This window comes from Ursus arctos, unplaced genomic scaffold, assembly GCF_023065955.2.
Source record: "Ursus arctos isolate Adak ecotype North America unplaced genomic scaffold, UrsArc2.0 scaffold_3, whole genome shotgun sequence".
NCBI classification, from domain to species: domain Eukaryota; kingdom Metazoa; phylum Chordata; class Mammalia; order Carnivora; family Ursidae; genus Ursus; species Ursus arctos.
The window spans coordinates 55,488,271-55,513,260 of record NW_026622985.1 but is presented as its reverse complement, the minus strand read 5'-3'; the positions used below and the strand labels follow the sequence as shown (position 1 = coordinate 55,513,260).

At 38.7% G+C, this 24,990-nt stretch overlaps 1 protein-coding gene across 1 annotated transcript in view; it reads left to right on the top strand.

Moving 5' to 3' along the window:
* Nucleotides 1-24,990, top strand: part of HIBADH (3-hydroxyisobutyrate dehydrogenase) — a 101,679-nt gene that overhangs the window by 74,170 nt on the left and 2,519 nt on the right. Inside the window, exons 5-7 of the mRNA XM_026508373.4 lie at nt 12,357-12,490; nt 14,794-14,870; nt 22,018-22,174. Of these exons, the coding sequence (XP_026364158.1) occupies nt 12,357-12,490; nt 14,794-14,870; nt 22,018-22,174 (368 nt within the window). The remainder of the gene's footprint in view (nt 1-12,356; nt 12,491-14,793; nt 14,871-22,017; nt 22,175-24,990) is intronic.

The following is a 24,990-nucleotide window of genomic DNA, read 5'->3' as shown; positions in this document are numbered from 1 at the left end:
AGCTTCAGGAACCAAGAATTGAGCACTTGGTGCTGCTAAAAACACTCTCCTTTTTTCTGTCTTTATTATTTGCTTGTTTCTGCTATGCTTTGCATGTCAACCTCATTATCTTACTGCACACACTCTTCATGGGAGCCCTCAGCAGCCATAGCTTAGCAACTCAGGGCAGAACTCTCGGTTTTGTTGGATTTGCTTGGCTCCATGGACTAGTTACTGTTGCCCTAAAGATGGGATGCCCTTATTGCCCATGAGTACAACCCTTTGGCCAGAGGGGCTGGGTTTATGAACAGAAGGAGGATGGGAACGCTTATCGGCTGGAAACAAAACGTGGCTACCACATCACTGTAAACATCCATTAATACCTTGTGGCAGTCATATTCTGGGGAACTGACCTTGAGAAATGCTGCCATGGGATTTCTAGTGCTTGCGAATCGTAGTAGTGTCTTAACTGAGAGAGGACACATAGGAGGAAGAACCAGTTTGGGGTCTGTGTGAGGAGAGAATGGGAAGACAAAAGTTGTTTGAACATGTGGACCTCATTAGATTGGAAATATTTTGTTTGTTTTAGATTGGAAGATTTTTGAGCCTAGAGACTTAAAATACCATCCTGCCCTGAAGTTGCCGGGCATAGTGCTGTGTACTGTAGTAGGAGTTCAGTAAAGTTGAATGGATTTATGGATTAGCTGCAATGAATTGATCAATTTCACAAATTAGTAGAATTGGAGATGAGATTTATTTTATAGGTGAGGGCGGTGAGGCTCTAAGCTGTTGATTTGCACAAAATAATACTGTTAGTATCAGAACTGGAGCTTGAACCGAGGTCAGCTGTGCCTTCCCTACGCTGCTGCTTACTCTCCACGTGCCAGACTTGGTCTTCCTACCTTCTAATTGCCTGCTTAGGGTACAGCCTTTTTCTGATTTGCTTCTGCACAGGGGCTGCCTTTTTGTAGTTGGTCTACCTTGAATTGTAACATTGTACAATTCATACAAGGGCACCACCATTTCTCATGCCTGTAGGGAAAAAGGAAATTAAATAACCGTAGCCTCTTGGCCTAATTCTGGCTTCAAAATTAGGCAGAGCAGCAGCCCTCACATTGTCCCCAATTATTATTTTAAGATTATTGCCTTTTCTTAAATCTTGGAGCCATTTCACTTCACTTTACATCCTCTTGTATTTTATATGCCCACTCTTCAGCCCAACCATGCCAAGACTCTAGGTGGCATCTCATTTTTGTGAATGTTGGTGTGTATGTATCTGTGGCACATATAACATGCTGGGACTTTTTTCCCTACTACCATGTTTGTGGCTTAAGTTTAAGTACCAGTTCCTATGGATTTATAATCATTTGCTTCTTTCTTTAGCCTAAGCTTTTGGTTTAACCCATTCTTGATTATAGGTCTTGTGCTTTTGTCAGTCTCTTGCTTTTTTCAACGTAACTCCTAGATGACCTCTCAGCAGAATTTGTGCATATTGTCTTTGGGGAAGCCACCTGACCTAGTGAAGTTAGGATACTACTGGGAATTGGAGGATCTTAGTTTTACCCATTTGCTTCAACTGTATACATTTGCTTATTTTCTATTAATTGTTATTTTTTAAATGGAGGTTATAAGACTAGTGTGGCTTTCCTCAATTTTCTCTAGATAACTACATTTAGGGTTCATAAAAATCTTATTGAACATTATCAGCATATTAAAAGTTAACACCATCTCACTGAAATGCTCCAGTCTTTTAGTATGTGAGAATCAGAATGCCACCAATAAAAAAAAATTTTTTTGGTTTTCTTTTAAAATTTATTTTATTTTTAATTGTGGTAAAATACACATAACATAGAAGTTATCATCTTAACCATTTCTGAGTATACAGTTCGGTTCAGTAGAATTAACTACATTCACATTATTGTGCACCTGTCACCACCATCTATCTCCAGAACTCTTTTTATCTTGCAAAACTGAAATTATATGCTCATTAAACAGCAACCCCTTCTTCCCCTCTCCCACCATCCCCTGGGGGGAGTCACCATTTTACTTTCTTTGTCTTTATGTGAATTTGACTATCTGGGTACCTCATGTAAGTGTAATCATGACAGTGTGTTTGTCATTTTGTGACTGGTTTATGTGACTTAGTATGATGTCCTCAGGGTTCATCCATTTTGTCATGTGTTAGGATTTTTTCCTTTTTAAGGCTGAATAATATTCCATTGTGTGTATGTATCACATTTTGTTCATTCATTGATGGATATTTGGGTTGTTTATACCTTTTGGCTATCGGGAATAATGCCACTATGAGCATTGGTGTACAAATATCTCATTGAGACTCTGCTTTCAGTTCTTTGGGGTATCTATCCAGAAATGGAATTGCTGGATCATATGGTGAATCTATTTTTATTTTTATGAGGAACTACTATACTGTTTTCCAACAGTAGCCATCCTAATGGGTAGGAAGCTTTGTTTGGTATTCTTACAGAATAAATTCTGATTCATATATAGTGAGCCAGAGTCTAGACTTGGAACGATAAGTTGATTGTTGTCTTTTACGTGACATACTGAACAAGTTAAACTATTGGCTGTGCATGCAGTCAGGAGGTAGGGTGCGTTAAAGGGTAAGGAGGGAAGGCTATCTATGAGATGGTGATGTATGTGGTTTATTTTTTATTAAAAAAAAGGGGGGGGCAAGAAATATTCCTTTTTGCTATGATTCATTCTCAGGAAACCAGATGAAGTGTTCTCCCCACTTATATTGTCAACATTCAATAGTTGCCTTTATCACATATTTGGTCTCGCAACACTTTGTAAAAGTTTTATTACACAGGTTTTAGTACTTGAAGTCGACCACAAATATAATGATTTTTTATTACTTCCTATAGGAGTGTTTTTCTACTCAATAAGGAAATAGTAAGTGAGATCCAAACCCTGTGTAAACAGCGTGTCCTTGATCCTCACGCAAATCTGGTTGCTCTTCCTTAATGTTATGTTGTGCAGCACCCGAAATGGTTACAGAACAACACATAATCACTGAGGGCCTAGAAAGAATGAGAGTGGGCTGCGTCCAGCTTCCATTTGGAAGCACCACTTCTTCAACTATGCCCACTCCAAAATGCAAGAGTCCAGATTCTCAAACGGATTCCTGAGTGGTTTCCAGAGATGATAACTGCTCAGTGTAGCTTTTTAGCACAGCCTTCTCTTCAGTTTCCTTGCTGTCCTCAGTTTATTTCGGTTTGCTACGAGGTTATCATCTTGCTTTATCTTATTCCTTCTTACTTTCTACCCTCCCTTCTGTGTCAGCCCTCACTTCTTTTTACCTACCCCCAAAGCAGTAACAGAATATATGCAAACAATCACTTTTCTGTAAAATAGAGGGCAGGTGATCATCGCCCTTGTTTTTCTTCTCAAGCAGAATGGAGGGGGGAAAGCCCGAGAGCACGGTGGAATATGGCAGTGATTGGATTACTCAAAATTTGGTTGCTGGCCTTGTTTTTACTTGGTGATTATTAATGCTGAACGTAAGGAATGTATAGAAGAGAGCAGATTCCTATCACAGAAAAATGTTGCAAATTATGCAGCTCCTAAAGAAAGTAAAATAGAAATTAGAAAAGTCTAATAAAATTGCAAGCTATTTAATGACTTTTTTTTTTACTTGGCTTTTAGAAATTAATTTTAAAGCTGAGAGATACATTGTCTACAAGGTTTGGAGTTTTTAAAATCACAGTCTCCGAAGGCATTAAGTTAACTTTCTCCTTGGACTCCAGACATGAAGCTTTCAGAAGCTAGACTTTCATTGCAGTCCAACACTGTGCACCACCTTCATCTGGGGTGAATGTCAGGAATTGGTTTTTAAAGCGATTTTCAAAATGAAAGCAAACCATTTTGTTCTGATTTACCCTACCCTCTAAAAACTCCACTCTGTTTCTGTCTGATGGCTTCCATACTGCACTCACTGGTCCTTCTCAAGCCCGCCCAGCTCCATGTGGAACGTTCTGTTGCTCTTTCAGCATAAGCAGGTCTATTGTGATATTTATCTGAATTCAAACAAGGCTAATTAAAAGAGCTGCTGACAGTTGTTGTGATCTGACTTTGACTGCAGCTTGATGGTCATTATGGGTAAATAATGAACCAGGTCTGCAAATGTAGCAGCTGCCAACTTGGGATAGAAGAACGGCTATTGCTTCCAATTTAAGGATCTATCGACCGCTTCCCTTCTCCCTGCAGATCTTCTGCAGAAAACTAATGTTTTCTGCTGCTGTGTATTGTGGTTTCAGCTGTTTCAGATATAGCCTATAATTTCCTTCTTTAATATTTAACTTAGGACATTATTAGCTTTCAGAGTTAACAACTTTTCTATTTTGAAGAAGTTCAGCTTTGTCCTTATGCATGCTGTAACTAGCTAACCAGCTGTAGTTTATTTATATGTGTTTCATTTATATTATGCAGGAAGCAGCTAGTCGTGGAAGAACAAGGTATAGCTTTATGAAGATGTTTCAGAATCCTGTGTAGATGTTTTGTTTTTGGTTTTGTTTTTAAGAGATAGATGCCTATCCCCTGCTTTTGTTTTCTTAAAGACACCTGCTGCCAAACCTCGGTTTCCGGTTGTGTTCACCTCATCAGTGACTCCTGAAGTATTTTGATGCAAAAGCTCTATCAGTGCAGAGAAACTTCAGTGACTTTCATTAAAATGCAATATTGACTATATTGTCACTCCATCATGAGCTTTTCCTTGTCTTATTAGCAAGTAGGGACAGGTGCCTAAAGGTGAGAGAAAAGGCATATTGCATTCGTAGATTAATATGCTTTCCTGCAGATTTCCCACACTTACAGAATATAGCTTCTGAATTTAAAAGTCACATTCTAGAATTTAACACCAGCGAGTACTTAACAACACACCCCCAGCATTTGTTCACCTGCCACGGAAAAGGCTATCTGCATTATGTAAAGCACGAGGGTACAGTGGTGCTTTGTGCATAATGCAGCAGAGCTCCGAGATCTTGCTGGGAGGAAATGATCCCAAACATGCCCCTGAAAGACAAGTCTTACTCTGAAAAATAATGATGAAAAATTGTTTATTTCTCTCATGTGTTTGTGTCTGTGTTTATTTCAGGAAAAATTAACTAAACTTTGTTTATCTGACTCTAGAATAGTGTTGAGAGTGTTTTTGCTTTTCTGTTTCCAGCACGGATAATGCCAGAAATAGTGTTAACAAGGGGTTATGTTATGCTGGCTTATGTTAAACCAGATCACCCCCTAACATGTGCAGAGCCATTCATCTGTGTCACCAAAACCCAAGAGAACATCTGACATGGACTCTGAAACAGAAACAGTGATCACTTACAAATCAAACATGGCACGCTCTAAACTGATTGTGCACGGCAATCTTTTCTAGAAAGGACAACTAATTGAACATGATAAAGTGTAAAGTTAATTAACACCCTTAAATTTGTTGATTACTTTCACGGGATTATATTGTTCGATGAGTAGCAGCTTTCTGTCCCAGCTGTCGCCTTTTTCAGCGAATGTCGCCGGTAAACAATAGAGACACCATAACAAGTCGTAAATGGTCCCTGTGACAGCAGCCCCTTGTGAGGCTGCATCTGTAGAAAATGATTAGAACAATTGCATTTTAAAGACGGCTCACATTGCAGCCCAAGTCCCATTGGTCCTCTTCTTGATCTCTTTTGATGGCAGACTGGTTAAAACATTTAAGTTCTTTTGAGTAAATTAAGTGATTTACTACGTTTTGCTATATATCAATGAGAGTGCTTTGGTGGCAAGATTTTTTACAGTATCAAAAACAAATGTAATTTGATTGTACTTTTTAGATTTCAGTCTCTTCCCTCTCTGGATTTGAAGGCCTCTTTCTGATAGTCATAGAATTGAAAATGATCTCCTTATTTGTGACTTGTAAATGGTTATTCTAAGTTATTGGCTCTGTCATAACCCTTGGTTCAGCTTCTCAGTAAGGCTGAATTCCAAATTTCAGTTCTTTGCTGCTCTTAGGCCATGGACCTTGACGTATTCAAGTAGGTTTACTTGTTATATTTAACTTTTTGGTAACATTTGTGTGATAACTGTGTCAAATACCTTTCCCAAGTATTCTTTCATTTGAGCTACAGAGTATGTGTGGCCAGTGATTTTATCACTATCTTCAGAGGGAGGAACCAAGATTGAGAGGTGTTATAACTTGTCCAAGTGGGGTGACCTTGAATTGTGACCTCACTCCAGGCTTCTTAACTCAGATTACGTATTCTTCATTTTTAGTGTCTTGCTAATAATGTCTTTTTAACAAATAAATAAAAACGTGTGCGCTTGTACTTACGCATGCTTATGCAGCACTAAGTGAACATGCCATTACTGCGTATGGAGAATAATCCTGCTCCAAAGTTGAGCTTTTTTGATAAGCTAGAAAACATTGTCTTACTTAGTCTTAATTTGTATTCTTGGTTATTCTAGTAACCATTGATTTCTTCTCTGCCCACCTCCTACAAAGACAATGAACATTTATCACACACATGTTATATGCTGGGTGTCGAGATTCAAACAGCTCTTGCCCATAAGATCCTTACAAGACACACCAGAAAAATCATTGATTAGAGTAGTGTAAGTGCTTATTACAGATACCACTAGAAATGTTATAAAAATAGAAAAAGGGGATTGTGATCATGAGTTGCTTCTTAGAGTTCACATGAGTTGAGCTTTGGAAGATAAGCAGGAGTTAGCCAGGCAAAGGAAGGCAAGGGAATTTCATACAAGGGAGTCGCCCAGAAAAGGCATGGATACGTTAAAAAAAAAAAAAAATCATAATCATTGCACATTCCAGCTACTGTAAATAGTTCGGTATGCCTAGCATGGTGGTTTTTGTTGCAGGGAGTAGATGAGAAAACCAGAGAAGTGGTTAGAGCCCATTGACAAGAGAAGTAAAACTTAAAAAGTCAGAAACCATTTTAGGAGAAAAAAAAGAAAGTTCATTGTTTCCCACAACTCAAGACCAAAGGGAAGATACAGTGAGTTATGTAGTTCTTCTTTGGTGAACATAAACATACAAGTACTTCAGAAAGAGTAAGTTTTACTTAATAGACAATGATAGTGTGGGGGTGCCTGGGTAGTTCAGTCGGTTAAGCGTCCGACTCTTGATCTTGGCTCAGGTCATGATCTCAAGGTTGTGAGATTGAGCCCTGCGTCAGGCTCCCCGCTGGACATGAGGCCTGCTTGGGATTCTCTCCCCCCTCTGCTCCTACCCCCTCCTCAAGCATGCACATGCTTTCTCTCTATCTAAAAATAAAAAGAAAGGGAAAACAATAGTGAGACGCTCTATAGAAATGCCAAGTAATAGTGAATAATGGCTTCAGCTGCTGGTTATGTTCATGTCGATGCATAATTTTTGAGACTTAAGCCTGTTTTGGTTCTTATAACAAATAAAACTGCCACAGATTGGGACACAGATAAACATAAAATATTAGACTGAGATGATTATTGTTAATATTGACCTCTATTGCAGGCGGGCTGAGATTAGAAAAAGATATAAAACAAGAGTTGAATTACCTTGAAAAAATTTCTACTGCTTTTGATATAAAAATATAATGAAGATTGGCTGTTATTTCATTTACCATCTTCCTGCATAAAGTTCCAAATGAGGATTTTTTAAACCATGTAACTCAATGTAAGGAAAAACTCCATTTTCCTTGAGGCTACTTTATTCCTCTCCCAAATAGTGTTTGCCAGGACCTCTAAGATACTCAGACCCATATTCGAAATTCATTGTGAAATCTTATGGTTTCATTTTTGTATTTGTTCTTAATTCTGATTCTCCGTTTTGTAATTGTTTTCGTCTAATAAGCGAACTTAAGTCTGTTGTGAAAAGAGATAGTGTTTTATGTGTATTTAGATAACAGGCAGTACTCAATGTCCATATATAAAACATACAAAATTATTTGTTCAGTTCATGTTGTTTTAAACTGCTCTGAACATGATCTGCAAATAGATTGAGAATACCTATATTCTTTTTTAAAATTTTATTATTTATTTATTTTTAAGGAAGTGGGAAGTAAGCTTTTTCTTTTCTTTTAGATTTTATTTATTTATTTGAGACAGAGAGCACGAGTGGGGAGGAGGATCAGAGGGAGAGGGAGAAGCAGGCTCTCCACTGAGTGGGGAGCCCGAGACAGGACTCAATCCTAGGACCCTGAGGTCATGACTTGAGCTGAAGGCAGATGCTCAACAAACTGAGCCACCCAGGCGCCCCCAGAATACCTATGTTCTTTTTTTTTTTTTTTTTAAGATTTTATTTATTTATTTGACAGAGGTAGAGACAGCCAGCAAGAGAGGGAACACAAGCAGGGGGAGTGGGAGAGGAAGAAGCAGGCTCATAGCAGAGGAGCCTGATGTGGGGCTCGATCCCATAACGCCGGGATCACGCCCTGAGCTGAAGGCAGACGCTTAACCGCTGTGCCAGCCAGGCGCCCCCAGAATACCTATATTCTTATCAAAGTTTTCAAAGCCTACCCACAGTTGATGGCAAGACCATTACTCTTTGAGAACAATTTGTCTCCTTTTTCACCCTTTCTCTTTCTGAGAACTCATTAGTCTTTCGATGACGAAGGTCAAACCATGGAAGGAAAGAGGGAATCAGGATTTGGTGGCTATTGTCCTCATCCATGACACTTGGTACATGATGCTACCTTTTGGCATTTACTTCTGAGTATATGTCTCTTTTCCCTAACTGTATTTTATACCTTTTGAGGGCAAAGACTGTGTTTTATACCTACTGTGACCTTACATTTTGGACTTCCTGGAATAGTTGTATTTCAAATATTCTCCCAAGCACAAGGATGGAGCAAATTGTTAAAGGCACTGAACAGATAATTGCTGATGATATTTTTCTTCTTTGAATCTCCAGATGACTGTATGTAGATGTTTCCTGTAGTATGCATCTGTCTTTTACTATTTATAATTGTTTGCCTTCTCTCTTCTCCCATCTCCATATACACGTACACACTCACCTCCACTACCACAAACACTAGGTTTCAAACTCCTTCAGGACAAGGACTATTTCTTCTTCCTTCCCAGGATTAAAAACCACTGACAAATGGCTCTCCAGTGGTCAAATTTTTTATGTCCACCATAAATAGGAGTGGAAGGAAAGAAAGAAGGAAGACAGTTTAGGTAATGGAGGCTTCCTGTGATACCTTTGAGAGAGAGAAAAAGAGTGAGAGGCTGACTTTGAGACTTAGATTAGATTTAAAGTGTTTCTCCCCTCTAAGGTTGATTGAAATTGAAGCAGACTCCAGGACAAGTGGTAGGATGGCTGTCCCCTTAAAAACAGGGTAGTCCAGCCATCTATTTTGAATGGTTTGGCCATTTGCCTTTTCATCTGTACAAATGAGTTCAGTTTTTTGTTGTTGTTGTTGTTGTTGTTTTTAAGATTTTATTTATTTATTTGACAGAGACAGCCAGCGAGAGAGGGAACACAAGCAGGGGGAGTGGGAGAGGAAGAAGCAGGCTCCCAGTGGAGAAGCCTGATGTGGGGCTCGATCCCAGAACGCTGGGATCACGCCCTGAGCCGAAGGCAGACGCTTAACAACTGCGCCACCGAGGCACCCCGAGTTCAGTTTTTCTGATTCTGCAGTCATGGGAGAAAAGCACTCGAGTTGTTAATGCTGTAATACAACTAAGTACAGGATGTATTTTGATATTGTATATACATTTACCTAAATGTAAGGTTAAAATACTTCTCCCAATATTCTAGCAACTGCAAAAGTGTGTAATAGTCTATTTTCCTGTTTTGTTTTGTTTTTTTAAGAATTTATTTATTTATTGGACAGGGAGAGAGAGACAGTGAGAGAGGGAACGCCAGCAGGGGAAGTGGGAGAGGGGAGAAGCAGGCTTCTCGCCAAGCAGGGAGCCCAATGCGGGGCTTGATCCCAGGGTCCTGGGATCATGACCTGAGCCGAAGGCAGACACTTAACTGACTGAGCCACCCAGGCACCCCTATTTTCCTGTTTTGGGAAGTGGACTTGAATTAAAGTGGCATGGCAATATAATAAATGTGTTATTTATTATTGATAGTCATCAAAATCTGTACAGTGTCTTCTGAAATCCATAGGATGTCTTACGTAACTTTGGAGTTTCACCTTCCTAGTATTATTTCCTAAACTCAAAATGGTTACATTTATTTTAGGATTACTTAGGTCTTAATTTTGCCTTTGCAATGGGACTAGGCTTCATAGTGTCACACATGTAGAGGAGTATGTATGGAAAGACAGGATTTGGTCCCAAGGAATGCCGAACCTTTAGAATTAGCAGTTTAGTCAGACCCTGACATTGGAGTGTGGGTTATGAAAAAGTCCAATAATGATGCCACCATATTGAGAGAAGGAGAGTGGAAATACCACAGATCTCTGAGTTAAAAGATGAGTTATTCTTCTGTGGTCTTCTCTTGCTTAAGTAACTTATTTCTTCTTTTTGAAATATGTGTTTGAACAAGTGAGAAAGTATACCTGTCAAAAGATTAACCAGCTGAGAACCATTGTCAGCATTAATTTTCCTTTAATAAATGACTCTCTGAAGCTATTTAGCAATCTGTAATCTAGATACAAAGCTATTGACCTATGATGGATAGCGCTGGATTTGTTTGTAAGCTTTGACTTAAATCGTATACTTAATTTTCCTAGGTCAGATCAACAGGATTAGGGTAAGGATAGTTATGTGGTTTGAATAAAAATGGCTCTAGAAATTGAGCAAACTAATTGTAAAACAGTAATGATGATCTGCCATCTTAGTGAAGTAAATTAGAAACTAACAAAGTGACAGTCACTTAAACTTCAACATTATCAGAATGTTCAAAGGACACAGACTGGCTGATTAAAAGCATTTGTTATAATTGGGTTTTTGTACATAATCATTTCCAAAGTGTGTCTGAAATATTGTGAAATAATGTAATTTAACCTTATGTGTGAGAATCTCAGGCTTTCATAACACATGGGCACTCCCTCTTCCATAATTATTTGGCTAACATAATGCTGACCTCTTTTGCTTTTAATAATTAGTTAAAATAGCATGAACTGTAAAATGGAAAAGGCTACTTGACTTGGCAATAGCAAAATATTCACAATTTCAGTGAAATAGGGATCTCTTCACTTGGGCTTTTTATATATATAAACTATGTATTTCATTGAATAAATTAAATTAAAAAGTAGGCCATTACTTGCAGTTGTCTGTTCTAATGGCCAGGTTTGATACATAGCACAGACAATTACGATTTCTTTATTCCTAGCTGTCCTATATAATGAAGTGTAAAGGCAAAAATGGTACTAATACAGCTCTTCCACATACTTTCCTGGTTTTGGTCAACAAAACCTAACTTGAAAATTATGAACTAAAATTTCTCTAATATTAAAAGCAATAATACTACTCTTGGTTTTATTTATAGTTAATTAAAAAATTTAGATGAATGAGGCTTCCCCCCCTTTTAGGACAAGTCTAGGGCATGTTTTGTGTGCTAACCAATCATTTCAATCCATGAATATGTATCAGACCTTTGTTAAGAGCTATGAAGGAGTAGCCAAACCAAAGCTCATTTCTTCTTCCTGCTCATATCACTAGGAATGAATTGTTCAAAAAGTATACAGCAGGAGGGAAAAGAAAAATCAAATAACATTGGAAAGTGCACATCAGAATAATCTGTCTAAATAAGCAACTGTTTTCTTTACCTTAAAAAGGACTCTTACCATCTGAAATGCCTGCTTGTCTGTGGGAGAAAGAGCCAGGTCTTCCTCTTTGTAGATCTCATCTGCAGATAGTATACAGAGAACAAGCTAATGGGCCAGAGACTCCCAAATCCGAACTCAGGCAGCAGACCCCTGTGGCTGTTCTCACACTGGTCAGGGCACAAGTTACCTTTTTCATATACTTTCTATTACTGAACAGATTTCTTAGAATAATAGGTACATGTGAATAAAATGCACATTTCAGAGTCCCCTATCTCTTCTACCATGATTGTGCCAGATATTTGAGATGAATTGAGAATAAGAGTTTAAATCTGTATGTACCTTTTGGTTTATGATTAAACTCCACAATACTTACTTTTTAAAATATCCTAGGAGAGGAGCACCTGGCTGGCTCAGCCTGTAAGCAGGTGACTCTTGATCTCGGGGTCGTGAGTTCAAGCCCCATGTCGGGTGTAGAGCTTACTTAAACACACACACACATTCTTCAGGAGAGATTTAGAGTGTCATACGTGCCTGACATAAATACAGTTTGGAGGCAAGATATTTTTATTTGTTTTGGGATTTTCTCTAATTTTACTATCTACTTAAACATTTGAAGAAATGTATCCTTTTGTTCTGTCCCTTTACCCCCAAACCATTCAGGTGTGGGAGCTGCTCGGTCTGGGAACCTCACATTTATGGTGGGAGGAGTCGAAGATGAATTTGCTGCTGCCCAGGAGTTGCTGGGGTGCATGGGCTCCAATGTGGTGTATTGTGGAGCTGTTGGGACCGGGCAGGTAACATTTTCACATTAATGACACTGACTTGATGATATAAAATTGACTAATGTTATTTCTCTTTCCTGACCACATTCTTATTTCTTATTCCTCCCTACTCTGTTCAATATATGGATTTTTTGTTTGCTCAGAGTTTTTGTTTTGTTTTGTTTTGCTTTTTTTGAGAGAGAGACAGAGAGAGAGCATGGGGTGGGGTAGGGGGGAGTGGTGGTGGTGGGTAGGGGCAGAGGGAGAAGGAGAGAGAGAATCCCAAGCAGGCTGCATGCCCAGTGTGGAGCCCAATTCGAGGCCCAATCCCACAACCCCAAGACCATGGCCTGAGCCAAAATCAAGAGTTGGCTACTTAACTAACTGAGCCACCCAGGTGCCCCTTTATTTGCTCAGATTTTCTTTAATTAATTTGGAATAAATTAGTTTTCCATCATTCCTGCTGGAATTAAGCAGACATGAGCCAATTAACTTATTAAAAATGTATTGAAAGTTCCATTATTCAGATTCTGATATATTATCCTAGTGACCACTGACGTCATTCTTAAAACTTCTTCCATATGAAGTGCTCATGGTGTCTGAGTTGCTGTTATCCTCCATCTATTTACTTGCTACAGTTCTGTTTGTAATATAGTCAGGAAGAAGTAACCTACACACTTTAATCTTTTTCTTTTTCTTTTTTTTTTTTTTTAAAGATTTTATTTATTTATTTGACAGAGATAGGAACAGCCAGCAACAGAGGGAACACAAGCAGGGGGAGTGGGAGAGGAAGAAGCAGGCTCATAGCGGAGGAGCCCGATGTGGGGCTCGATCCCATAACGCCGGGATCACGCCCTGAGCCGAAGGCAGACGCTTAACCGCTGTGCCACCCAGGCGCCCCTAATCTTTTTCTTGAAAAGCAAATAATTTTCATTTAGAAATATATCAATTCTGTAATCAGCTGGAGGTGAATGACAACACTGAACTCTGAAATCAAACTAGTTGTCCCATCCCACCAACACACAGGCTCTCACTAGATATCCCCTCCTCTTAATCTTTGGTCTTGGTCACTGGCACCCTCTGTATCTTATTCAAGACTTTGGTATTATCTCGGATATACCTATTGTCTCCATTCTCTTGTCCAGTCTCCAAGTTCTGCTGATTTTTGCTTCAGTATCTCTCATTGTTGACAGTCTTCTCCATTCCTCACATTACCCGGTCCAGTCTCTCATTAGCTCATACCTTGTGTACTGCTCAGAAACCCTGGATGCCAAGTTGACCACTCTGCCCAACACTGTAACCAAAACCTACTCCATTAACATGTGTGTATCATCATAGACATCTCCATTCTGAAACTTTGAATAGATGCCTGTTTCCTGTCAGGTCAAATTTTAACTCTCTACCCTAGCTTTCACAGCTCTTGCCCTAGTCTTACCTATCAAATTTCTCACTATTCCTTAAAACATGAGTCTGTTTTCTTACTGTTCTCAAGAACATCCCACGCTCTGATATATTTAATCCCTCTTATATATTCACCTTTTTCTTTGCTCTCCTCCCCTCTCTCTCTTGCCTGTTTAAATTCCTGCCTGGGCTTCTAAGACATGGGTTTAGGTTCCATTTCCTCTCAGCTCCTGCCCTCTGGAATTCCTACTTGGAATTCCTACTGTCTCTGTCTTGTAGCCATACAATTTTCCACTCAGTTGCGTGTTTGTTTGTTTGTTGCCTCTATCTTCACTGTGTTACTCCTTTGCCCCAATTAGATTGTAAGCCCCATTCCATGAAGAGCAGTCGTGCTAGGGATCTTGTGTACAGCATGATGACTAGAGCTAACACTGCCGTGTGATGTACATGGAAGCTGTTAAGAGAGTAAATCCTAAGAGTTCTCACCATAAGGAGAGAATATATATGTACCTGTATTTTTTGTATTTGTATGAGACAATGGATGTTAACTAACCTTACAGTAAGCATTGCGCGATGCATGTAAGTATGCTCCACAACCTGAAGTTAGACCGCGCTGCGTGTCAACTCTATCTCGATGAAACTGCGAAAAAAAGAGCAGTCATGCCACATAGATCAGTATTCCTTACAGACTGAGCCCACAGGAGGAGCTTGGCCGCCACTGCGGGGTTCTTACCCAGTGGAAGAGTCTGCTCCCAGATAGCCTGATAGGCTCAGAAGGAGCCATGTGGCACCACGTTCCTTTGCCCATTTGAGAGAATCAACAGTTAAACGCTCTGACTTTTAGAAAGAAACCTGTGGAGTTGGGGAAAGAACAACTTCCTGTGAGCTACAACTTGAAAATGAAGGTATTTAATAGGTACTCCATTTGTTTTCAGGCTGCAAAAATCTGCAACAACATGCTGTTAGCTATTAGTATGATTGGAACTGCTGAAGCTATGAATCTTGGAATCAGGTTTGTTGAAAATACATTTTCATGTACTAACAATTTTTATGAGCTTCCCTATTTGATTTTCTGATGTTGAAAAAAATGTTCATGAGAGATAAATGAGTTGATCCAGGAACATTCTGAAAGTACTTCGTTATTGAACTTTAATAGACTTGGCTTATTTGACGACCAATAGGACCCTGGAGAGCATGAATACTCTTTGCCATAGCCATAAAGTGTATCGTGCTGTGTGTTCGAAGTTACATTATCCTTTTTATATGGGAGCTCCATTTCTTCTCTTGTACTGAAATGCAAGAAACACTTTTACTATAAAATTTAAACGGACTTTGGCAGTGTAGGGCAAATTTGTATAAAACGGCGTTTTAATGTATAGCGAATTCAAGTATTATCCAACCACATGACTGATTTTACGTATCTACTTTAAATTTAGTCTCCAAAATCTACACTAAAAGGGTTCTTGATTGTTTGGTCTTGGGATAAACTGAATGGCATTCATAAAGCTGCAACTCATGTGCGTAATTCTTTCATTTTAACTTGCTTGTGGTTTTGTTACTTTACATTAAGGATCTATCTTTCCATTAAAATAAAATGGCATTCATACTTTGCTTAAAGTGATTCAGGAATTTTCCTTCTCCTATGATGATCATCATCCTTCAGGATGCTTAAGGTTAATGTCTTAATTTTAGCCTTTAATCTTTTGGGTTAGGAATGTTACATATGATTAATCACCTAATTAATTTTTTGAATGTTTTGTATTTCATGATAATAAATACATGTTTCTTACTTTAGAAAATGCTTAATTAGCAAGATGCTTTATTCAGGTGTTTTCTTCATACTTCCCCAAGCTGCTTACCAAATATATCACAAATCAGAGTAGTGTTTCATATCACAGCTTTTGATAAAAGCAATAAAAAGAGCCAGAGTGCTTGAGATATTTTTTAAAACACAGTAATGGATTCACATTTCCTCTTAATTACCATATCAAGATGCTGTTGTTTATTGAATTGCCCTTGTCTCAGATGTTAAACTATCTTGACCTATTAAGTTGTCATGTTGTAATTGAGATAAAAGAGGAATTTGCTTTGCATCAGTGCTAATTGGTTTATCAATATCCTGTACCATTTACATTTTAAAATTGAATGTCTGTAAGATGGTAAGGCCTATCTGTACAAAGCTTTAATAAAACTGGTAGTATACAGGAAGCTGTTCAGAGTGGTATGTCTGTACGTAGCCAGTTTTTAGGCTATGGGTCTCTTACTCATAAATGAAAAACTTGTTACCAGTACCTTGTTTTCATGTCCATCCTCTAGACTAATTTCATGGAAGAGGAAGATGTAAATTTCCGGAACCAAAATTTCGTACAAAATTCATTGGTGTTGACAATAGGATTAGAGCATTAGTGTGCGTATGCATCTTTAGAATTCTATCTTCATTCTTCTGGGTATAAATGAATATCTGATAAAAAAGCAAACGCGTAGATAACCTAGGCTATGCTGTGCTGAAATTTCCCTCTTTATCTTTGCCAGTTTGTTTCATATCCTGCTTCTTACTCTGAGCACCACTGGATCAGGGTATTCCTTAGGTGTAGTGATGAATCCTCTGGCCTTCCTCAGATAATTTTCCTAGCGAAACTCTTACTAGCTGATCACTTGCTATTCTAAAATGAAATCTTTGTATGCTTAGTGCTTATAGAAGTCTAACTCCAAACACCAGCTAATCAAGAATAGTATGAAAGTCACTTGAATCAAATGAATTGAATAAAATATATACAATGAAATATATACATTGGCTACTACAGTGAGTTTGTTATCAAAGAGAAGAGGAAAAGTAATAAAATTTCCAAATAGAAATGTTAAGAGCAAAAGCAACAAATAGATATCCCTTTATTATTGGCCTTAATCCACTATGATAGAAACAGTGTTTAGAAAGATGAACCTTTAAATGTTTAATTTTTCTGAAACTGTACATACATTAGTTACCTATATATACATATATATAGATATATATATGTATATCAGTATTTATATATTTGCATATATCACATATAAAGAATGGACACAAATTAGGAAATCCCTAGTTTTCCTTAACTATTATAATAATTTGTGAGCTTCTGGTGCTTCAGATTATTCTAATAAATTGCTTATTTTCATAACATTAGGATTTTATCAGTTTATCTTGCAAAGATTCTCAGTGGTTTGAAAGTCCTAAAAATGATTGCTTCTGCTATTGTCTTTTCTCCATGGTTTACAGACATGGTTTAAAATGACAGGATTGTTCTCTAATAGAGTATAGAGAGTGGCCACGATTTATTGAGCTTTGCAAGGTGAAAGAGAAAATTGGCATCAGCAAGCATAAATTCCCAAGTAGTAAATTCCCACATAGTACAGCATCCAAGTGGCTCAGCCACATTTATATTCTGTTCGCTCTGAAGTGAAATTTTTTTAGAGCATTAATGTCAACATTTACAAATTGAGTCACCTATTCCTATGAAGTGATCATTTCTGATTAATTTCATCCTTGTAAGTCAGTATTTTTTCTAGAACACTGTTTCCCATTTAAAAAAAAATAGAAGAATAAAATCTTACAGTTTAAAATTCTTATTGACCCTATGATCTTTTACAGTGACTCTTTATGGATGTTAGTGAAATTTTAAAATGCTATTTTAAAAAAGTAAAGCATAAAAAATATGGGTATACAATATATTTTGAGAATCTTTTTTATTGGACCTTTCTACCTTCCAGTTGGGTTCTAGTTGGGACTTAGAACATAGGTTTATGGCACCGAAGGTGCCCTGCTTGCATTAGAGAAGTTTTGTCCCCGTGTATCACAAAGGAACAATGTTGATTATGGAAGTGTTGTTATTATGTTTTTATTTTTGATCCACTGGGAATTGACTTTTTTGTTTTTCTTTTTTTCCAATATTGGTGGTATAGCAGGTCATTTGCATTACCAACCAGGGACCAGGCCCCTCTAGCAACAACCATATTGTCTTCTTCCACCTTAAAGGAAACTTTAAACAGTTGAACTTCTGGAAGGCCTTTCAAGATGAGAACTTTCCCACAAGCATAATTTTAGTTTCTTGGCTACTGCCCTTAGGATTCTGTTGCATTTTCATTTAGGTGATGATGACCTGAAGCCTCTTAGGTGTATACCCTAATATATATGTGCAATAGATAACAAGTGGCAAAAGGTTTACAATAAAAGTTGGACCAAATTTCTTAACAAACTGATAAAACATCATCGTATTGGCTTATTGACTGTTAAGTTCACTACCCACATGACCCAGTGAGACTCAGAATGGTGGGATTTTGGGTGTCTGACAATGCCTGCATCCCTGCTCTGCCACAGACTTAAGCTTTTCTCATCTATAAAATGACAAAAATAATAGTATCTATCTATAGGATTGTTGCTAAGATTAAATAAGTTAATCCATGTAAAACTTTTAAAACAGTTCCTGGCGCATTGTAAGTGCTCAACATGGTAGTTATTGATGCGATTGATGGTGGTGGTGGTTAGTATTTGAATTGGTTGTACTTGTAAAGTGGTTTCTTTGTAGCACTTCTCACCGGCTGGCATGTCTGTTTATGTGTTTGTTTATTGCCTGTCTCCCCCACTAGAACGCATGCTCCATGAAAGGGGCTGGCTTTATCTGCTCATTGCTGTATCTTAAGGACATACCTAGCACATAGTAGGTACTCAGTGGATGAAAGAGGGAGAGAGAGAGAGAAGGGAGGCACTTCTCCTGCCTCAGGTAAAAGTTACCTGTGTGCGTCTTAACTGGCCCATTCTTGGAGGGCAGGCACAGCCTCTTCTTAGCTTCTTTACTATGTCTCCTTGGCTCCACGCACAGCGCCTGCACGTGGCAGATCTGTGTAAGCAATGATGAGTAAGTGAATGATTGATTAAAACTGACATAGTCTTAAGTGTTTCATTTCCAGATCTGTTTCTGTGATACAAATGTCTCAGTTTAGTGACATAATTTGCTTTGTTCTTACGTAAAACCAGACGATGTAGATACTTCTTGAGACTATAAGGCAAACAAACTTTTTTGTTCCTTTTTAAAAGCCCTGGTTATAGTGAAGGCACATTTGGATTCTCTTTAATTTTTTTTTTACGTGTATGCATCATTTTTACTTCTCTCAAAAGTTCATTTAGAATTCTTGTGATTTAAAGGTGAGTAGATTTGACACAGTGACGTTTATTTGAGTTGCATTATATATGCGGTCAGAGCAATGAATTCATTCTCTGTTTATATCAGAGAACATTCCAGCAATTGTAAAGCCACATGCATGCACGCGCACACTCTCGAACCAACATCCAGTGGCAAGTTATTATGGGGACTGACAGACTGTCATCCTTTTGATGGCTTGAGCTGTATATCTCCTGAACAGCAATGGGGCTCTTATGCAGAAAGTATCATATGTTCCCAGCCAATTTACAGGGAAACAGCAATAACATTTTATCATGGTTGAGAGCCCAGTAGCTGCTTCCTATTAAACTTGCCCTTTCAGATACCTGTCTTGGATTAATTTGTTGATTTCAAATGGAAACTCAGTCTTCTCCAGTGAAGCATGACGTTCTAGGATAGACTCTCTGAATGACAATTACTGTGTATTCTAGCTGGTTTCAGACCATTACAAGCCTTAGGCACAGTGGAAGACAGAGGACTTCAGTAACTGATTTTAATATTATGTCTAATTTTAACTGTCAGTTATATATGTGCCAGTGAAAGAATCCTCAGAAAGATGAAATGCAAAACACTTCTAACTTGCTCTTTTTAATGATACACTTTGCTGTAGGGTGGGCAGTCGGGGGAGGAAAAGCGGAGAGGGAGTAGCCGTCTCCTAAAGGGGAGTCAGCACAGTGGGGAAGCATCAGATTTGAAAGCGAGCATGTAACAAACGCCACCTGGCTTTTTTGCGTGCCCCTCGGGATGCTTCTGAATAGTAATATGTTCACCAAACAGGGTTCCGTGAATCAGTGCCAGTATTTTTCCTCAAACACTCGAGAAAAATGAAATGTAGGGTTTTACAAAGGATAATAAGCTTTGCTCACCATTTTGGTGAGTACTAGAGACAGAGCATGAATTGCTTTAGCAGTAAAGACTGTTGTGAGGAACTGTTGAGTATAAGCAGGTCGATGATGAAGAGAGGAGCATCTCTGCTGCTTTGAATGTGATGAGCCATTTTAAAAGAAAACCTCAATTCAGAAGCACCTAAATTATATTTCAAGTGCAATGGAAGAACCATGCTTTGGGGTCTTAAAAAGGTTTCCTACTCACAGAACACATTAGACATAGACATTCTTGAACAGTTGTGCTTAGAGAATATACTTGCAGTTATACAGATTAACTAATTGTTAATATATATAGGGTTTTACTTTTCTTATTATTCCCTATGTATGCTGGCTTTATCTTTTCCCAAGTTATCCACTATAACAGCATACTGATAGCCTCACTTTATTTAAAAGGGGAAAGAAAGCAGCAATAGCAAACTACACCAGTAACAGACTTGGATTTTTTTTTTAAAAGATTTTATTTATCTATTTGACAGAGATAGAAACAGCCAGCGAGAGAGGGAACACAAGCAGGGGGAGTGGGAGAAGAAGAAGCAGGCTCATAGTGGAGGAGCCTGATGTGGGGCTCGATCCCATAACGCCGGGATCACGCCCTGAGCCGAAGGCAGACGCTTAACCGCTGTGCCACCCAGGCGCCCCCAGACTTGGATTTTTATAAAGGAATGAATGAATGTTGGGTTTCTTTCTGGCAGTCTACCATTGAACAGAATGTATGGCAGCGGATTTAGAGCGAATCTTCTCTGTTATAATCCTTAAGAAAACCCCCTGTAATAACACGGCCCACCATATGAATTCACATATGTGGCATGCCATATATATTCCTTGAACCATGGCTGCTGGTTGAAAGCCTGATTATATAACAGTTGTATTGTGTGGTAAATCCATACATATCCTGGCTGTCAGCCCTCGCCCCCTGCTGTAGCATAGGAAGAATGTTGTAATGGTCGTGATACTCACATTGGGAAATAAACAGACATAGGTTTCAAACGCAGGAAGTAAACAGGAACTTAGGCATGCCAGAATACACAATCTGTTTCACATTTTCATGTGTCTCTTTTCAGTCTTTGTTTTTTTTTTTAATTCTGGAAGAGATTGGTTCTAAGAAAAAGCAGAAAGCTTTTATGACAATTGTTTTATAATGGCTCTTTGTATGAAAGAAACCAATAAATTGCTGGGTAGAAAGTTTTATTTGAAACTTGATTCAGTGATACTTAGCAAGACTCTGCTTCCCAAACTGCATTAAGGTACTCAGAATCAAAGTATTGCCGCATTTTGATTCTCTTTTTTTCTGGGTCCACACTGAACAGCCGTTGATGCCATCAGCTCAGTGATAGAACAAATGATGTTTCCGCTTGGGCAAGCTTTGTTTTATCAGGATCAGTAACCTTATCAGCAGTTGACCCAGAACTATAATGCATGTCTCTGAATAGATAGCATATGTCACAGCTCTGTGCAGACTTGCTTCATAAGCAAGATCGTCTAATGAAGATTTAATAAATAAGGAAAAGTTTGCAGCAAGAAAGGTCTTCTTTTGTAATGATAACTTCTCTTAAGCTCGTTTTACTGCCCATGGCTCATCTCTGGCATTCATTCTCATAAAAGCTAAAAGAATAAACATACATATAAATGCATCCACACGGACTCGCATGATGCATAGTTTATCTGTCAGTATTTCTTTCTGAAATATATCATTTGTGAGTGAAGAATGTAGAATTTAGATTATCACATTGGTTTAAGGTTCTTATGTGACACATAAATGCAATAATATCCAAAAGACTAAAAAACCCACGTGTGTGATAAACCAACAACACTTCGGCGATTGTGTGGTGTTTCTGAAAAGTAAGATAGTGCAGAAGGTTTTCTCTCAGTGCAGAACTTCCTGGCTCTGAAATGTTTAATCACGCACTTTTAATGCCCTATAATTTAAGATTGGGTTCTTTGCGCTCATCAATCTGCTTTGATTTTTGAAGACATATAATAAATGGGGAAAGAAGATGGAGCATCCTCATACGTAAGTAAGTCACGCATGACTTGTACATTTTGACATTTAACACTTCTTTTCTTTGACCTTTCACAGGTTAGGGCTTGACCCAAAACTATTGGCTAAAATCCTAAATATGAGCTCAGGACGGTGTTGGTCAAGCGACACTTACAATCCCGTACCTGGGGTGATGGATGGAGTTCCGTCGGCTAATAACTATCAGGGCGGATTCGGGGCAACGCTCATGGCTAAGGTATGGTAAATGCAGCAACGACCCAAGAGAGGGGGAAGAAATGCTTAATGGTCTAATCCTTCACTCCCTTTTAACAAAACATATGTCTATCCTAGAAGGCAGGATTACTAAAACAGTGACCCACTCACTCACTGGAAAGGAGTTAAAACTTAGCTTCGATAAAAATCCTTATCTTGTTCATTTCAGATGAGCAGAATAGGCTGGGGGTTTTATTTTGTGCGGTTTTGGGTTTGTTTGTAATATGAGATGGCAGCATTTTGTTCTTCATCAGAAATTTTCGTTATTACCAAGTCCTTAGAATGGAAGCAGTAAGAATTTTCTTAATACATTGACCTTGGGTACACCCATCACAAAAGAAGAGAGGATCTTTCTCATGATAGTAGATTTCTAAATACATCTTCCTGTTTTAAGAACATGTGTGTATTTATGTGTAAAGTCATTTGAAAAGCACATTATTGACCTCCTCCTATTTGTGATCTCAACTTTAGAAAATACTTTTTAGGGAAATAGACTTTCAGATTTCTGCATAGAGCTGTTACCCACCCACCACCCTGCCCCCGTAGTTGACACACCCCCCATTACAAAAATAATAAAGCCTATACGCGGACACCATTTTCAGTTTACTTTCCTTTATTCTCCATGACATTCTGTCCATTCTGTTTCTTAATATGCCTTGAATTCATGCAGCCCCCTCTCCTGCCACTACCACTACCTTGCCGGGCCTCCTTTAGATTATTCCACATCAGCCCTTTACTGGTCTCCTTGCCTTTCATAGCCCTCTCCGGTTCATTTTCTACATCATGGGAAAGAGCGGGCTCTCTGGGGTGTAAAAACCCGGGTGTGCCTTTTCTCCTACTAAGTCTCTGTCTCTACAATCACTCGTAGATGAAAGTCCATCTGCAAGTTGTCTTACGAAGCCCTTAATGATTTAGCCTTTGCTTGTCCTACCAGTTCGTTTCTGTCCTCGCAGCCCCTCTCTTCGCTTCAGCCACACTGAACTCATTTCTGCCTGTCATCCCTCACTTGCAGACCTCCAGGCTGGCTCTTCTCTCTGCCTGCACCCCATTTGTCCTTGCCCCCTCCATCCCAGCTTCTGGCACTGTTCCTGGCGAATCGTCAGCGTGCTTTAAATATTTATTGGATAAAGCAGTGTTTGAACTATTTTTTATTTTGCAGTTTGGTTCCCCCTCATGTGTCATTTAAGAAAATACTTATTTTTATGCCAATCTGTATCCTGTATTTAGGTTTGCATACCTTCCACACAGGCTTTTGTAATTGTGCTGTGTGGCTGTTGTTAGAAACAGGAAGGAGCTCCTTAAGTATATTGTTTTCATTGAAGCTGCAGGTGATTTATTAGGGCACATGGCAGAATGGAGGAATCGCATTTATGCTCAGTTTCCATTCTCTTTCCCCATGAAGTGGGTTGTGAGCCGGTAGCGTATTCGGTTCCTGTAATACCGCTAATGGTCAGAACAGAGGAAGCAGCTAACAAGCAGAGTGTAGTAAGAAGTGGGAGGCTTCTCGTCCAAAGGCTCAGATGAGCTGGTCTGGCCTCCTGGTCTTCTGCCGCGCTGGCTTTGTCTGGGGACTCTGCCCTCGCTGCCTCCCCTGTGTGGTACACCTGAGCTTTCGCCGTTTGCCGAGGTGGCGCTGCCCAGGCAGAATCTGCCACGGTTAAAGTCTTCCCTTTAAAACGATTTTCTTGGTAATAAACGGTAGCATTCTCAACTAACAGCATGAGACAGTATGGGAGTAAAACATATGGAAATTACTGTTCTCCTTTATTCTCCTTTCCTCTATGAAATGCAGTTGTGATTTCTCTCATAAAGAGGAAGACTTATTAATTTTGCTCGGAATGAGAGTACTTAGGAACTTTAAAAAAAATCTTCCATCACTTCAGAGTGCTGTTAACAAAAACACACCATCGCTAATTAGATTCGTATAGAGAAATTGATGGAGGTTAAAGAAATCCCCATCGATGCCACATGGATTAAAGCAGCCATACCTGCTTGGGCAGACCAAGGCTTTACTTCCTAAGAGATGTTTTGCTCAACTGCCATTAAATGTATATGATGTTAGTGTGTCGCTGAAGTAGAGGCCTGTATATTTAGTTCTAGGTCTTAACATCATAAAATTCTAACGTGTTATGTGTATATAATCAGAACACAGTTAGTATGAAAACTAGAACATTCTTTTGCACTCTCCAACCTGGATGTCTGTGATAGCCACGACAGAACAACGTATGGAAAATCACGACGACTCTTGATACTCCCCCCAGTATACCCGTTTCCTTGTAAAACGTAACAACTTGTTCCTCCGTTAACTTGTTGAAACCTTATTACAATTGTTTTGTATTTTTCCTGAACTACCCACTTAGCTCATGGCTTCATAAATATTTTATTTGATTAGTGAAGTGGAAAATCTGTTTATTTTAAATTATATATTATAAGCTTCAAAGGATGCCTTCTTTTTCTAGCATTTCAAGATAGGCCTCTCAGACTTTGAGAGACTAATCACTTTTCTCTTTTTAGAATGTGCATCTTTTAAGGTAGCAGGCGCCAAAGCTATTTTACCGTCTGTGTTTTTGGTTTTGTTAGGTTTTATCTGGGGTATGTACTTGCCCATTTGAAAAACTATAGACTTGTCTTCTCGATAGTATTGTGTCCTCCTTGGTATGTTCTGTTTAACTCTGAGTTCTTCTGTTCCAGTTAACTACGTTAAAAGTTGAATGCAGTCTATGTAGATTTTTCTCTCCGTCTCTTGAAAGTAAACACATCTTGCAGATACGCTGCAAAACGATGTCAACAAGAGAGGTT